General features: G+C 42.5%; 1 protein-coding gene across 3 annotated transcripts in view; it reads right to left on the bottom strand.

Moving 5' to 3' along the window:
• Nucleotides 1–12955: 12955 nt before the first annotated feature.
• The window catches only part of LOC130273684 (dynein axonemal heavy chain 5-like), a 334039-nt gene continuing 330130 nt past the window's right edge, over nucleotides 12956–16864 (bottom strand). For all 3 annotated transcript variants that reach the window (XM_056520899.1, XM_056520897.1, XM_056520898.1), the window contains exon 77: nucleotides 12956–13667. In XM_056520899.1, the coding sequence (XP_056376874.1) occupies nucleotides 13449–13667 (219 nt within the window). In that variant the 3' untranslated portion in view covers nucleotides 12956–13448. The remainder of the gene's footprint in view (nucleotides 13668–16864) is intronic.

Genomic DNA, 16864 nt, shown 5'->3' with positions numbered 1-16864 from the left:
TCCTACAACTCGTGTTGGAAACGATGGCTGGTCAGGGCACTGGAGACATGGCGTCTACATCTCATGGCCACATGAGCCCTGTGGGGGCTGAACTGGAGGAGGGGGAGGGGCACAGTGGAGCACAGTTTAGGTTTTGTGAAATGGGCAATTTTTCTAGTCATCTGACAGAAGAGGAGGAGCAGGAGCAGCCAGAGGAGCTAGAGGGTTATGAGGAAGGCAAGACAGAGGACCCAGACACACCGTGGTAGTATGCAGTGGAGATGGAGGAGGCAGGGAGTCCCTCCGAGTCATGTGCACAAATGGCACGATACATGCTCAGTTGCTTGCGTAGTGACCACCAAATTGTCACCATTCAGCAGTGGGATGACTTCTGGCTCTCCACCTTATTGGACCCTCCCTACTGGCACAAAATGGGGGCCTTTTTTACACCCACTCAGAGGGAGGACAAATTGACCCACTACAGAGACATCCTACGTAGTCAGTTGGCCGATGCCTATCAGCGCCATTGTCCATCCTCTCGCAGGTCTAAATGGGGGGGGGGCTGCGTTTACCTTTCCACTGCAATGGCTGCTGGGGAGGGGTGGGGTGTTAGGAGCAGTACCAGCAGCAGCAGCCTTAATCTCCAGTCGCTGATGAGTACCTTTCTTCACCCGCATACTGAAGCAACTAATCAGCAGCAGGTAGATTTGGAGCAGGGCCTGAACCAGCAGGTGGTGTCATACCTTGACATGACCATGCCAACACACCTTGAAGATCCGCTGGACATCTGGGCAGCCAAACTTTGTGGCCGCAACTAGCAGAGTTTGCCCTGAAAAAGCTGACCTGCCCGGCCGGTAGTGTGCCATCAGAGCGGGTGTTTAGTGGGGCAGGGGGCCATAATCACCCCATGGACAACTCGTTTGTCCATCAAAAATGTGGAGACTGTTGACCGTTGTGGAGATGAATCAGGCATAGATCAGCCAGGATTTCCACCCACCAATGCCCGATGTATGAGAGTAGATTGACCATGGTGCCACAACAACACTTCACAAATATGGATAGTGCCAAACAGATTTAAGGTGCTGCTCCCTAGTTACAAACATTCCTCCGCATCAGACCTTTTTTCACCCACCTTCGTCACCGGTTACTGGTATTGCCACCAACCGGACCACTCTGTTACCGGGTCACTTCCAGGACTTCTGATGCTGCTGCTGCTGCCACCTCCAGATTGTCTCATTCTGCCACCATATGTTCTCTTCATGCTGACGCCACCTCCAGATTGTGCCATTCAGCCACTATATGGTCTCCTCATGCTGCCGCCACCTCCAAGCTATGCCATTCAGCCACTTTATGGTCTCCTCATGCTTCCGCAACCTCCATGCTGTGTCATTCAGCCACTATATGGTCTGCTCATGCTGCCGCCACCTCCAGGCTGTGCCATTCAGCCACTATATGGTCTCCTCATGCTGCCGCCACCTTCAGGCTGTGCCATTCAGCCACTATATGGTCTCCTCATGCTTCCGCAACCTCCAGGCTGTGTCATTCAGCCACTTTATGGTCTGCTCTTGCTCCCGCAAACTCAAGGCTGTGTCATTCAGCCACTATATGTTCTCCTCATGCTGCTGCCAACTCCAGGCTATACCATTCAGCCACTATAAGGTCTTCTCATGCTGCTGCCACCTCCACGCTGTGTCATTCAGCTACTATATGTTCTACTCATGCTGCCGCCAACACCAGGCTGTGCCATTCAGCCACTATATGGTCTCTTCATGCTTCCGCCACCTCCAGGTTGTGTCATTCAGCCACTATATGGTTTACTCATGCTGCTGGGCCCAGGATATTACCTAAAAATATTTATGGTAGCACTAGCATCCATAAATCTTCAATTTAAAATAGAAAATTCATCTTTTAATCGTAGGGATTGTGAAGCCCTATTGTCTCCTCATGCTGCCGCCAGCTCCAGGCTGTGTCATTCTGCCACTATTTGGTTTACTCATGCTGCCAGGCCTGGGACATTACCTAAAAATGTTTATGGTAGTACTAGCTACCATAAATCTTCAATTTAAATTTGAAAATTCATCTTTTAATCTTAGGGATTGTGAAGCCCTATTGTCTCCTCATGCTGCTGCCAATTCCAGGCTGTGTCATTCAGCAACTATATGGTCTCCTCATGCTGCTGTCACCTCTAGGCTCTGTCATTGTGCCCCCATGTGACTCCTTGTTAGATTGGGTTTTGTGGCATACAGTATTAGTTCAAAGTAAATGCCGTGACATTAAACTTGGGAATCTAATGTAAATCTTTAATTTTAATTAAAAAAAATCAATGTAATCTTTTCAAGACTGAGGCCCTATTGTTGTCGACATCATATTACTTGTGGAATTATCACAAGAATTCAATGAAACAGCTTGGAGCAATAACAATGAACCATAACTGATTAAATGAAACATTCACACTTTCACAGTCAGGGAGGCACTGAGAGGCAGGGACTGGAACAGGTGGTATGCTCACCAGAATGAGTACCAGCTCGATGCTCACCGGTGAACTGGAAAAAAAAAGGGTGAATGGGGCTTTCTGTGACAGCCCCATTCACCCTTACCCGCCTTGTCCTGCTGGGCGGCAATCGGGGCAGACATCGGGGCCAGCGGGGGTCTCCTACCTTTCCCTGGTCCGGCTGGGGTCACCTCAGGAGCGGTCCAGGTGGCAGGAGCAGCGATGGTCCCGGTGGCAGCAGCGGCAATGGTCCTGGCAGTGCAGGCAGCAGGATACAACAGGAGGTAAGGCCTGTTCACCTCCTGCTATTGCTTAGCAACAACTCTCAGAATGCACAGCCAAAGGGCATGCTGGGAGTTGTAGTTTTAAAACAGCTGGAGTTCCAACTACAACTCCCAGCATGCCCTTTGGTAGTCTGTACATGCTGGGGGTTGTAGTTATGCAACAGCAGGAGGCACATTTTTTCTATGAAAAAGTGTGCATCCAGCTGTTGCATAATTACAACCCCCAGGATGCACAGACTACCAAAGTACCGCAACCTGCGGTTTCAGAATACGGTGTATCCGGTGCTCTTCCTCGGTCAGTAGATTGCTCCTCTCGATCACAGAGGGAGAGAGTCCATAGTATATTGCAAAAGAACTTCTTCATTCCATAAAACAGTACAACATTAAACGACAGGTACCAAGGGATGATGCGTTGAGGGGCGGGACCCCATGTTCGTCAGATCAGATGATTGATTTACAGGTAAGTCACATTTTTATACAGCAAAAAAAAGCTGCGAATGGCAGGTGCCTCAGGTGTCAATCAAGCATCGAAATAGTTACGATGCACACATATATTGAATTAGCAATAATTAAACAGTTTGGTGATCATAATAGTCTCATAAAACTCCAGAGTTTTAAAATGTACTGGCTGTTAGATATAAGTCATATCACGATTAATCCTTTTGCTCAGCCTGGTATTCACTAGATGATAGTATGGATATGTAAGGTGAGTGGTGTGTTTAAAGGCACCTGCCAATATAACCGGCACAGCAGGACTCAGGCATACACCTGTATGGGAGACCATCTAGATCTTGTGCAGTTCGTGATGCGGCCATACATTGCTGGGATAACCTGAAAGAGGTGCATTTTTTTTCAAGAACCATTTCCTAGTGAAAAGGTGGCTTCAGTGCAATGTGTAGGCATAAAAATACATAGAATTACAAATGCACAGACATATATCGGGCATAGCATAGAACTAGGCAAATAAATATATAAATGGCACAAAAATTAAAAGTGTAGATGTATAAAATATAAGATATATATATATATATATATATATATATATATATATATATACATATATATATATATATACACACATATGTATACAAGTTATAAAAACATACAAGTTCTATAAAAACTTAAAATATGCTGCATCTCTCCGACTATGTTAAAAGGTGCATGGTTGTAGATCTTCCTATTAAGCTGGTTGGCTCCAGTGTAATATAGGAGAAGAAGCTACAACGTGATATTAAATCTTTTATTGGGACATTGTTTTTTTCTTTTTTCATCTACTTTTCTTAATTGTATGTATATAAGTTAGAAGAAATCTTACTATAGGGATAATGGCACCAGTTTGATGAAGGCAAAATGTAACATGGTCTTGTTATTTATTCGCTGTTACTCGTTTTTTTCTGAGTTTTACTAGTGGATAGTTTTTAGATGATTTTACTCGTTGTTAGTTGTTTTTTTTTCCCTTTCTTTTTTTCTGATAGACAAGAATTGTTCTATGTTACCTGATTACTTAAAGGGTAGCTCCCACCATCCTATTTTTTTCTTTTTGCTAGCCCGTTCCACCACCCCCCCCCCCCCTACGGCACTAGCCCGTTCCCTCCTCCCCCCTCCCCCCGCCCCGCATACCCTGTTCCCTCATTACACTTGTAGTTACTGCAGAGTCCGGCAGCGGGCATGCAGGGACAGCGGCGGCAACGAGGCGGTGGCGATGTGCGGGAGGAGTGGCCTCCCAGCCAGTGGCCGGGGAGCCAATGCGCTCGCTCCCGCCTGTCTGATTGACAGGCAGGGAGCGAGTGCAGCCTAAATGAAAAAGGACTGATTGCCACTCCAAATTCAGTCCTTTTTCAGTAGCCGGTTTTTAAATGTAAATTAAAACTTTTTAATGAAAAAAATAAAATAAAAGTATATTAGAGATATGTTGTAGTACATAAGTACTTCCACCTTTAAAAAAATAAAGTTGGTGACAGTGCCCATTTAAAAATTTAATTTTTCTTTTGCACAGCCCACTATTCCAAAGATCTGTCAAATGCCAGTGGGGTGTAAATACTCACTGCACCCCTTATTAAATTCTGTGAGGGGTGTAGTTTCCAAAATGGGGTCACATGTGTGGGGGTCCACTGTTTTGGTACCACGGGGGGCTTTGTAAACGCACATGGCCCCTGACTTCCATTCAAAACTAATTCTCTTTCCAAAAGCTCAATGGCGCTCCTTCTCTTCTGAGCATTGTAGTGCACCAAGCAGAGCACTTGACGTCCACACATGGGGCTTTTCCATACTCAGAAGAAATGTGGTTACAAATTTTGGGGGTCATTTTCTCTTATTAACCCTTGTAAATATGTAAAATTTAGGGAAAAAACTGCATTTTAGTGAAAAAAAAATATTTTTTTCATTTACACATCCAAATTTAACAAAAAGTCGCCAAACACCTGTGAGATGTTAAGGCTCACTGTACCCCTTGTAACGTTCCTTAAGGGGTGTAGTTTCCAAACTAGTATGCCATGTGGGTATTTTTTGCTGATCTGGCACCACAGGGGCTTCCTAAATGCGACATGCCCCCAAAAAAACATTTCAGCAAAATTTACTTTCCAAAAGCCAAATGTGACTCCTTCTCTTCTGAGCATTGTAGTTCGCCCGCAGAGCATTTTACGGCCTAACATGGGGTATTTCCATAATCAGAAGAGATGGGGTTACAAAATTTGGGGGGGCATTTTCTCCCATTACCCTTTGTAAAAATGATAAATTTGGGAAAAGACTGCACTTTAGTGAAAATATTTTTTTTTTCATTTACACATCCGATTTTAACGAAAAGTCGTCAGACACCTGTGGGGTGTTAAGGCTCACTGGACCCCTTGTTACGTGCCTTGAGGGGTGTAGTTTCCAAAATGGTATGCCATGTGGGATTTTCTGTTGTTCTGGCATCATAAGGGCTTCCTTAATGTGACATGCCCCCCCAAAACCATTTCAGCAAAATTCACTCTCCAAAATCCCATTGTCGCTCCTTCCCTTCTGTGCCCTCTACTGCGCCCTCCAAACACTTGACATACACATATGAGGTATCGCCTTACTCAAGAGAAATTGGGTTACAAATTTTGTGGGGCTTTTTCTCCTATTACCACTTGTAAAAAATAAAAAAACCTGGGTCTATAAGAACATGCCAGTGTAAAAAATGAAGATTTTGAATTTTCTCCGCCCACCTATCGGTGTCCGGGCAAAACGGGGGAACTGTCCAGGGAAGGTCTGCGCCGAAGGTCCCTTGCCTGGATCCCGGATCCCCAAGTGCGATCCTCCCCCACGTGCGGCAGCGGCAGCAATACTTCCGGGTCCTGCTAGGTGAGTTGTTGCCTAGCAACATCCGGAGGGCCACAGTTTACAGTGGTCTCTAAACCGTGAACCTGCAGAAGTTGCAAAACTACAACTCCCAGCATGCCCAGACAGCTGTTTGCTGTGTGGGCATGCTGGGACTTGTAGTTTTGCAATATTTAGAGGAGTTCAGGTTGTAGATCACTAAGTGGTCTCAAACTGTAGCCCTCCAGATGTTGCAAAACTACAACTATCAGCATGCCCAGACAGCAGTTTGCTGTCTGGGCATGCTGCGAGTTGTAGTTTTTCAACATCTGGAGGGCCACAGTTTTGAGACCACTGGACAGTGATTTACAACCTGAACCCCTCTAAATCTTGCAAAACTACAACTCCCAGCATTCAGGAACAGCATAAGGCTGTCTTGGCATGCTGCGAGTTGTACTTGCGTGCCTCCAGCCATTGCATAACTACATCTCCAAGCATGCCCTTCCGCAATCAGTACATGCTGGGAGTTGTAGTTTTGCAACAGCTGGAGGCACACTGGTTGGAAAATACTGAGTTAGGTCATAGAACCTAACTCAAGGTTTTCCAACCAGTGTGCCTCCAGCTGTTGCAAAACTACAACTCCCAGCATGCATGGTCTGTCAGTGCATGCTGGGAGTTGTAGTTTTGACCCCCATGCCATGTGAATGTACAGGCTACATTCACACTGGCGGCGGATTACAATGAGCTCCCCGCTACAAATTTGAGCTGCGGCAAATTTTCCGCCGCAGCTCAAACTCCTAGCGGGAGACTCAGTGTAATCTGCCTCCAGTGTGAATGTAACCTAAATACAATACACTACATTAACATAAAATAAAGAGTAAAACACTACATATACACCCCCTTACACTGCCCCCCCCCCACCACCCCCCTCCCCAATAAAAATGAAAAACGTATTGTACGGCAGTGTTTCTAAGATGGAGCCTCCAGCTATTGCAAAACAAAAACTTCCAGCATTTCTGGACAGCAATTGACTGTCCAAGCATGCTGGGAGTTTTACAACAGCTGGAGGCACCCTGTTTGGGAATCACTGGCATAGAATACCCCTATGTCCACCCCTATGCAAGTCCCTAATTCAGGCCTCAAATGCGCATGGCGCTCTCACTTTGGAGCCCTGTCGTATTTCAAGGCAACAGAATAGGGTCACATATGGGGTATCGCCGTACTCGGGAGAAATTGCCTAACAAATTTTGGGGGGCTTTTTCTCCTTTTACCCCTTATAAACATTTTTACACTAACATGCTGGTGTTGCCCTATACTTTTCATTTTCACAAGAGGTAAAAGGAAAAAAAGCCCCTCAAAATTTGTAATGCAATTTCTCCCGAGTACGGAGATACCCCATATGTGGGGGCAAAGTTCTCTGGGGGCGCACAACCAGGCCCAGAAGGGAGAGTGCGCCATGTACATTTGAGGTGATTTGCACAGGGGTGGCTGATTGTTACAGCGGTTCTGACAAAAGCAAAAAAAAAAAAACACACCCACATGTGACCCCATTTTGGAAACTACACCCCTCACAGAATGTAATAAGGGGTGCAGTGAGAATTTACACCCCACAGGTATCTGACGGATCTTTGGAACATTGGTCCGTGAAAATGAAAAATTTTGCACAGCCCACTGTTGCAAAGATCTGTCAGACACCAGTGGGGGGTAAATGCTCACTGTACCCCTCACAACATTCTGTGAGGGGTCTAGTTTCCAAAATGGTATGCCATGTGTTTTTTTTTTTTTTTTTTTTACAAATGCAAAAGTCGTGAAACACCTGTGGGGTATTAAGGCTCTCTTTAACCCTTTTTACATTCCTCAAGGGGTCTAGTTTCCAAAATGGTATGCCATGTGTTTTTTTTTTTGCTGTCCTGGCACCATAGGGGCTTCCTAAATGCAACATGCCCCCCAAGCAAAATTTGCTCTCAAAAAGCCAAATATGACTCCTCCTCTTCTGAGCATTGTAGTTCGTCCGCAGTGCACTTCAGGTCCACTTATGGGGTACCTTCATACTCAGAAGAGATGGGGTTACAAATTTTGGGGGGGTCTTTTCTGCTATTAACCCTTTAAAAAAGTGAAATTTGGGGGAAAACCAACATTTTAGTGAAAAAAATTAAAAATTTTTACATATGCAAAAGTTGTGAAACACCTGTGGGGTATTAAGGCTCACTTTATTCCTTGTTATGTTCCTCAAGATGTCTTGTTTCCAAAATGGTATGCCATGTGTTTTTTTTTTTGCTTTTCTGGCACCATCGGGGCTTCCTAAATGCGACATGCCCCCCAAAAACCATTTCAGAAAAACGTACTCTCTAAAATCCCCTTGTCGCTCCTTCGCTTCTGAGCCCTCTAGCCAAATATGACTCCTTCTCTTCTGAGCATTGTAGTTCGTCCGCAGTGCACTTCAGGTCCACTTATGGGGTACCTTCATACTCAGAAGAGATGGGGTTACAAATTTTGGGGGGGTCTTTTCTGCTATTAACCCTTTAAAAAAGTGAAATTTGGGGGAAAACCAACATTTTAGTGAAAAAAATAAAATTTTTTTACATATGCAAAAGTTGTGAAACACCTGTGGGGTATTAAGGCTCACTTTATTCCTTGTTATGTTCCTCAAGATGTCTTGTTTCCAAAATGGTATGCCATGTGTTTTTTTTTTTGCTGTTCTGGCACCATCGGGGCTTCCTAAATGTGACATGCCCCCCAAAAACCATTTCAGAAAAACGTTCTCTCTAAAATCCCCTTGTCGCTCCTTTGCTTCTGAGCCCTCTACTGAGCCCGCCGAACACTTTACATAGACATATGAGGTATGTGCTTACTCGAGAGAAATTGGGTTACACATACAAGTATTCATTTTCTCCTTTTACCCCTTGTAAAAATTCAAAAATTGGGTCTACAAGAACATGCGAGTGTAAAAAATGAAGATTTTGAATTTTCTCCTCCACTTTGCTGCTTTTCCTGTGAAACACCTAAAGGGTTAAAACATTTACTGAATGTCATTTTGAATACTTTGGGGGGGGTGCAGTTTTTATAATGGGGTCATTTATGGGGTATTTCTAATATGAAGACCCTTCAAATCCACTTCAAACCTGAACTGGTCCCTGAAAAATTGTGAGTTTGAAAATTTTTTGAAAAATTGGAAAATTGCTGCTGAACTTTGAAGCCCTCTGGTGTCTTCCAAAAGCCCTCTGGTGTCTTATGCAAACATAAACTAGACATATTGTATATGTGAATCCCCAAAAAAAATTATTTGGAATATCCATTTTCCTTACAAGCAGAGAGCTTCAAAGTTAGAAAAATGCAAAATTTTTTATTTTTTCATCAAATTTGGTGATTTTTCAACAAGAAAGGATGCAAGTTACCACAAAAATTTACTACTATGTTAAAGTAGAATATGTCACGAAAAAACAATCTCAGAATCAGAATGATAAGTAAAAGCATTCCAGAGTTATTAATGTTTAAAGTGACAGTGGTCAGATTTGCAAAAAAGGGCTTCGTCCTAGAGGTGAAAATGGGCTCCGTCCTTAAGGGGTTAAAGTGACAGTGGTTAGATGTGCAAAAAATGGCCGGGTCCTACAGTGAAAATTGTCTGGGTCAATGAGCTTCTGCAACATAATATTCTTTTGTCATAAGTACTACGTTGCCCCCCATGTCTGATCTTTTTAGAACAATCCCCTCTAGTGATTTCAACCATGATAGTGCTTTTTTCTCTTGAGGTGTAAAGTTAGGGCTGTCTTCTGGATATTTTAAGGCTCTGACATCCTCCATAACTTTTTGCTGGAAGAAATCCAGGCTGCTGCCTGGGGTAACAGGGGGGTTAAATGTGGATCTAATACCTCCGGAGAAAAATTCAGTATCTATAGATGATATTTGTTCAGTAACAGGATCGACTCCTAATAATTCCATTAAAGTGGATAGACATTCTGTATCCCTTTCACTTGGGCCAAACAACAGACTAAAACCTTAAGGTCCTATTGAAATCGGGTTTTCTCCTTCTTTTCTATCAGATACTTTTTATTATTTAAGATTTTTTTATATTAAGTTTACATATATTTTTAAACAAACCTATTTCTAGATTAACTATATTAAACCCTTTTGTTATGCAATAGTTAAGTCCTTTTTCTAAGACAGATATAGCAACACCTTCAAGGGGTATGTCTGTCAAGTTAATGATGGGGGCGATATTGGGTGGTTTTATTGGTAATGTCACTTTATGTTTATCTTGCTGTTCTTTTAATTTCGCCAGCCAACTTGCTTGAGCTTCATGCTGGTTCTTGAGTCCCAACTTGTTTTTCCTCTTTCTCCCTCGTTAGGTCTTCCTCCTACTAAAGGGGGTATCTCAGTCCCTCTATTTGAAACAGCAGCAGATACTTGTTTTTTGGCTCCCTTTCTCTTTCTTCTGAGCCGTTAGACTGACTCAGTTGTCAGAAAATCTGCTTTATGTGTGTTTTTTTCTCGTTCCTCCTTTGCTTTCTATTCTAGTCTGTTTTAGGTTTACTATTTTTAGGTTTCGAGGTCTGTCTTGTCCCAGAACTTGTCACGCTTCTTGTCTTTTATTGTGCTTTGTAGATTAATTAATTAACTATCCAATTTTTTCAGGAATGTCTGGCGTTGCGGTTCAGTAAGTCGTGTACGTAATTCTACTTTAGATCATCCCAGAGTTTCAGCCATAGCAGCATATTTGACTTCATTTTGTTGTAGGACCAAAGCTAGCATTTTTTGAGAGTATTCCACATGAATGTTTTCCCATTTTGCAATAAATACTTACACTTAGCAGCGTCCTGCACCACACTCCCCGGAATGTTGTATATGCCTTATAATCCACCTTTTTCTACCAAATAAAGATGAAAATGATCGCAACTGAGAACGGGGTGAGTGCGTTCAGAATTTTCTACATATCACAGTGATTATCTATTTGCCTTGTGCCCTACGGACACGCACCCCCACCTACCAGTTTAGCCATTCTGACAATGCGGAGCACCTTGTAATAGAGCTATTGCAAAAGGGAGAGCGGGTTCACTTAGCGGGAGGCTGATGCCAAGCATTACTGTTTCTACAATTTGAATTTTTTCTTCACTGTGCGGTCAAGCTAAGATGTAATCTTAATACTTTAGGTCGGTGCGATTATAACACTATCCAGTTTGTAAAGTTTGCATCATGTTTTACTAATTAAAAAAAAAAAATGCAAAAAACTTTTTAGAAATAAAAATTTTAAATAACAGTTTCTGACCCCTATGACTTTTATTTTTCTGAATACTGGGCTAATTTTTTTGCACCATAATCTGTTGTTTTTAACACTACCATTTTGGTATTGATCAGACTTAATTCTGGGGTTTAGTTTTTTTTTATGTTTACGACATTCACCGTACTGGATAAGTAATGCATAAAGGGGGCCGTGTACACCCTTTACTCCCTGCAAAGGGAAATTGGGACTCTGTTTTTGAGATGCTGGAGGTTCCACTGGTCCAACCCCCACACTGCTGACAGCTTAGCAGAGACCCAGAAGTGAGGCGCAGGACCAAGCATAGCAGGGAGCTAACGCAGCCCAACCCCGCCCCCTCTGTAAATGTTATGCCATCTTTTTCACAGTTCTCAAAGTGGTACTCCATTGGAAAACTATATATTTTTTTTAAATCAACTGGTGCCAGAAAGTTTAAAAGATTTTAAATTATCTCTAAATCTTAATCCTTCCAGTACTTCTCAGCTGCTGTATACCACAGAGCAAGTTCTTTTCTTTTGGAACTTCCTTTCTGCCTGACCACAAGTGGTCTCTGCTGACACCTTTGTCCATGTCAGGAACTGTCTAGAGCAGGATAGGTTTGCTATGGGGATTTGCTCTTGCTCTGGACAGTTCCTAAAATGGACCTAAGTAGTCAGCAGAGAAACTACTACTTCATGTTTTCTTTATTCTCTGGGTCAATACGATTAAAATGATACCCATGGTTACATACATTTCTATTATTGTACTGCTTTTAAAAAATCCCAAACTTTTATTTTTTTTGCAAAATCAGCATGTTTAAAATTGCCCTATTTTGACCACCTCTAACTTTCTTATTTTTCCATATTCAGGAATGTGCGCCATGATTTGTAGTTTGTTTTAGTATCACTTTTCGGTATATGTGACTTTTTGATCAGTTTTTATTAATAATTTTTTGCAGTTTGATGTGACAAAAAAGCAGAAATGTAGGAAATTTTTATTTTTTTATGTTTACACTCTTCACCGTGGGGGATCATTAACACTATATATTTCCGTTATATATACATTTACGTACGCAACGATACCAAATATGTTTATTATTTATAGTTTTTTACTTTTATTTCTATTATTAAGGGGAAAGGGGGTGCTTTAAAACTTTATTGGGGAGGGGCTTTTTCAAAAAATTTTTTACTTTTTTTACATACATTTTAAACTTTTTTAGTCCCCATAGAGGACTATTTATAGCAATCATTAAATTGTTAATACTGTTCAGTGCTATGCATAGGGAATAGCACTGATCAGTATTATCGGTGATCTTCTGCTTCTGCTGAAAGGCAGATCAGTGCAGAAGACCCGGGGAGACGGACGGAGGTAAAGTGAGGGGACCTCCATCCGCCATCTTGGCTGATTTGATCCCCGAGGCAGTGCCGCGGGCGATCAGATTAGCCCCTTTAAGTGCCGTGGGTGATCAGATCAGCCACTTTAAATGCTGCACTGCCGCAGATGCTGTGATCTGTATTGATCACCGCATATGAGGGTCAATGGCGGACATCAGCACGATCGTTGATGTCCGCCATTACCGGCGGGTCCACGGATGCTGACATTCGCCAGGACCCGCCATGAATGAAGTGAGCGCATAGCACTAAGTAGCGCTATGCAGCGCCAAACATTTACGACACATGTCCTTAAGGGGTTAAAATCAATATTTATTGAATTTCAAATCAGATATATACATTGCAATGAACACAGCTCTATGATTAGGGATTATATGTTCTAAAAAGAATTAAGCAATGTTAATATATTGTAAAATATGCATACAGGAATAGAGAAATTATACAATGTTTTCAGGTAAGCCAAGGCACTTAACAATAACAGAAATAATAAAGTAGACATGTGCAGAATAAATCTAGCTCATTTGGGATAATGTTAATATTTGGTCCTTCCCTATGATATGATGGTAGATAAATTATAAATTACAAGTGCTATAGTGCAATGACATTCATTGTGTATAAACCATGCCATAGATATAGGATTTTCACCTGGATCTGATCAGTATAGAACAGCAATATTGGATGTGATCCACCTGTACAGTACTATTCATTCTAGATAAAACAGTGATGTTATACAATTTATAATTCTAGATCTTGGGGATCGTTGTTCCCCAATATCCAGGAAATACACTTATTTATTTGTTGTCACAAAGAAGAGCAACACCTCTCATTGTCCAGTGGTCAGGCACAAATACAGTTTTCAGGTACAAGGAGAACACATATGTCAGGTCAGTCCTACGTGGCTTCTTGTACACTGGGCAGGAGTAGAGGGTATTCAGCTGTTTCTTGGGGTCTGAAGGGCCAGTGGTACTTATTGCATAGACATGAACTACAGGCAGATTGGTAAACAGGACCTAAAATAAAAGGAACAATTTCCAATGAGAATAATATATTATATGTGCATATTTATAATACACAATACATATTGAATAGCAAAATCAAACTATATAAAAGCATCCATTACTATTTTCATTACTAATGTGTTATATACTATGGTGGATAAGGGAATTATTTCCTATATATTAGGCTGTTTTTGTCTGCACTAGTTTGCATACATCACACTCATCTCCCCCATGTATGAATTCTGTATACAGTGGTCCCTCAACATACGATGGTAATCCGTTCCAAATGGACCATCGTTGGTTGAAACCATTGTATGTTGAGGATCCGTGCAATGTAAAGAATAGGACAGTGGTCTACAACCTGCGGAGCTCCAGATGGTGCAAAACTACATCACCCAGCATGCCCGGACAGCCGCTCCGGACCGTCACCACTGCCCTGGATGTCACCCTCCATCGCTGTCGCGGCGTCCCCGTGGTGTCCCCCCCAAAGCTTCTGCTTCCCCGCCATCCTCGCTCTCCGTCGAGGCCATCACGTCGCTACGTGTGCCGCTCCTATTGGATGATGGGACGGCGTGCGCAGCGACGTGATGACAACGATGGAGAGCACCGACAATGAAGAGGATCCCGAAGAGGACGCGCCGGAGCCCCGAGGACAGGTAAGTGATCATCACCGGACCACATGGGTCACTATAAATGGCTATCTGGTGGCAGCTGAAGCAGTCTACACTGCCGGATAGCCGTTTATGCGATGGCCCCGACATACAAAAGCATCGTATGTTGATGCTGCATTCAACATGCGATGGCCTCTGAGAGGCCATTGCATGTTGAAATGATCGTATGTCGGGGCCATCGTAGGTCGGGGGGTCACTGTACATCTAGGCGGCACATCTAGGTATAGATCAGACACTTATACTTTCTTTAGCCACCTTGTGGTTGGATTGCTTTTCACTGGCTTAATACATTAATAAATCTTGTGGATTTTATAACTTCACACTATGGCCGACATTTATCATAGTCTTTAGACTGTTTTTTAGGTCTAGAAAAAGGCGCAAGCAGGGTTTATTTTTTTGCTCCTTTTGGTTTACACATTTCTGCGGATTTTGAGTTGCAATCCACTGATTTTGGCAATACACGTGATATGGAAGGGTTTCATGAACTGCGCCTTTTTGCGAAAAGGCGCAAAATAGGAGCAATGCCACTCAAAAGTCTCTAAACTACACCAGCCCAGACTTAGCTTAGCTTTTTGGCGTATGTGAAGAGAGAAATTTCAAAAGATGTGACCTGCACAAAATATATCAAATGCTCTGTGACCATTTAATAAATTTGGTGCTCCTACACATTACCAGCACACAAAAAAGGAGTAAAAAAAATGCTTCACTTACACCTACAATGATAAATGTGGGCCTATCTTTTTAAAACCTGTCTAGAGAAACACAAAGATGCATTTAATACAAATAAATTTACATATGGCATCCAGCCACTATGATGCAGATTTTACTATCTGCAATGTTAAACACCTAAGAAGTAGCAGAATGTTATTTATGGCACAAGCTGCCGAAACTTCAAGCGCTCTGGCTGTTTGCGCATCCTGGGACAGCTGTTAATTACAACATAATTGACCTTATTTATCACAGCACCTCCACAGCTTAAGATATCATCGTATCTCTAGAAGGTGGACAGAGCTCCTTAAAGGACTCTGGAGCTGTGTTCTAGCAGCAGTAATGAGATATGTGAATGAGAACACAAATCGATGGATTCATCAGCTCCATCACTTTAGATGCATCAGTTTTCAGAGGATACAGATTAGGAAGCATGGTCTGCTTTGTAAAACATGGTCTCATAGAGAGACCATTAGAAAGGAGATGCTAATAGAAACTATAACACTGGTTTTACTCTGAGTCTTCAAAAGCTAAAAATCCTCAGATAACCCTAACAAAGGATATTTGTCCAATCTCAAATACCCAGCACCTGCTTGTATGTAAAAGATTAAAAATTTCTAGTAAGTCATAACAACTTGTGAATGACCAGGACGATAAGTATTTCTAACCAGTTTTCCTTTTTTTTTAAAAACTGGATGGTAATAATAGAATAGTGTAGAGGCTCATTCCCACTGCCAGCGTGTTCTGCTAAGCTTTGCCGGTCATACCAAAGGAAGGACGGGAGTTGAGCAGAGAAAAAAAATACTGCATGTCAAATCTTTTTTCTTTCCTTAAGTTCTGTAAAGTACTGGACACCTGACGAACCCCATTTAAGTCAACAGAATCTGTGAGGACCAACCAGTGCCAGTTTTGCTCCACTCCAGTCCTTTACATACAAAAAAATGGAGCCCAATGGACCCTGAATGGGTCAGAGCACAACAGCAGAATAAACCTAGCCTAAGGGGTAATTCCCAGCTTTCTCCCTCTATTGTAATAGTAAGTTTATACCCCCATTGCTGTCTTTGTGTAAATTCCACACCTTTTTGTACATTGTCTGATTGGTGTAAATAAGGACTGGCCAGCTCTTGTAAAGGAGATTACTTTCTAGGTGCTGGCTTGCAGGAGGAGGAGGTGCTGATCTTCAGTGAGGGCCGACAGAGAACCTGACATGCTGGAAAGCATTGTGGCAGTCAGCGCTGCAGTGCAACACTGAAAAGACTGACAGGTGAGCCTACAAAAAAAGTATGGTGCATGAGGGTAGAGTATGGTACGGACAGATATGCCTCATAGCAGAAGTTAAGAGACATAAAGAGTCTGAGAAACCTGTCGTCTTGCTGAGGAATCTCTCTCCAAAGTTTTAAGACTGTTCTCTGGTTATTGAGAGTTTAACTTGTATACATTGACATATTGTCTGTTGCACTGCCATTTCTGCATATGTATTAAGCGCTGCGGAATCTGTAGGCGCTATATAAATAAATAAAATAAAATAAATGTATTAACTCAAATCAAGTACCCCTAGAGTGTGTCAGGGTCAACATATACAATAACACCATTGACCATGGGACAAGCTGTCACGCCCCACTCCCATAGACTTGCATTGAGGGGACAACCAAAGGGAGCAGGGTTATGACGTCACAAGCTCCTGGCACCGGCTCCAGCATTCGGAACAATTTGTTCCAAAGCTGAGCAGCGGAGTACCCCTTTAAAAATAGTGAAATTGTAAGTCACTTAAAACCACAGTCTCTGAGTGTCAGATCGTATAATATGATATGATATCAGAATGTACAGCTT

The sequence above is a fragment of the Hyla sarda genome, chromosome 5 (genome assembly GCF_029499605.1).
Source record: "Hyla sarda isolate aHylSar1 chromosome 5, aHylSar1.hap1, whole genome shotgun sequence".
Lineage (NCBI taxonomy): Eukaryota > Metazoa > Chordata > Amphibia > Anura > Hylidae > Hyla > Hyla sarda.
This window is presented reverse-complemented; position numbering and strand designations above follow the sequence as displayed.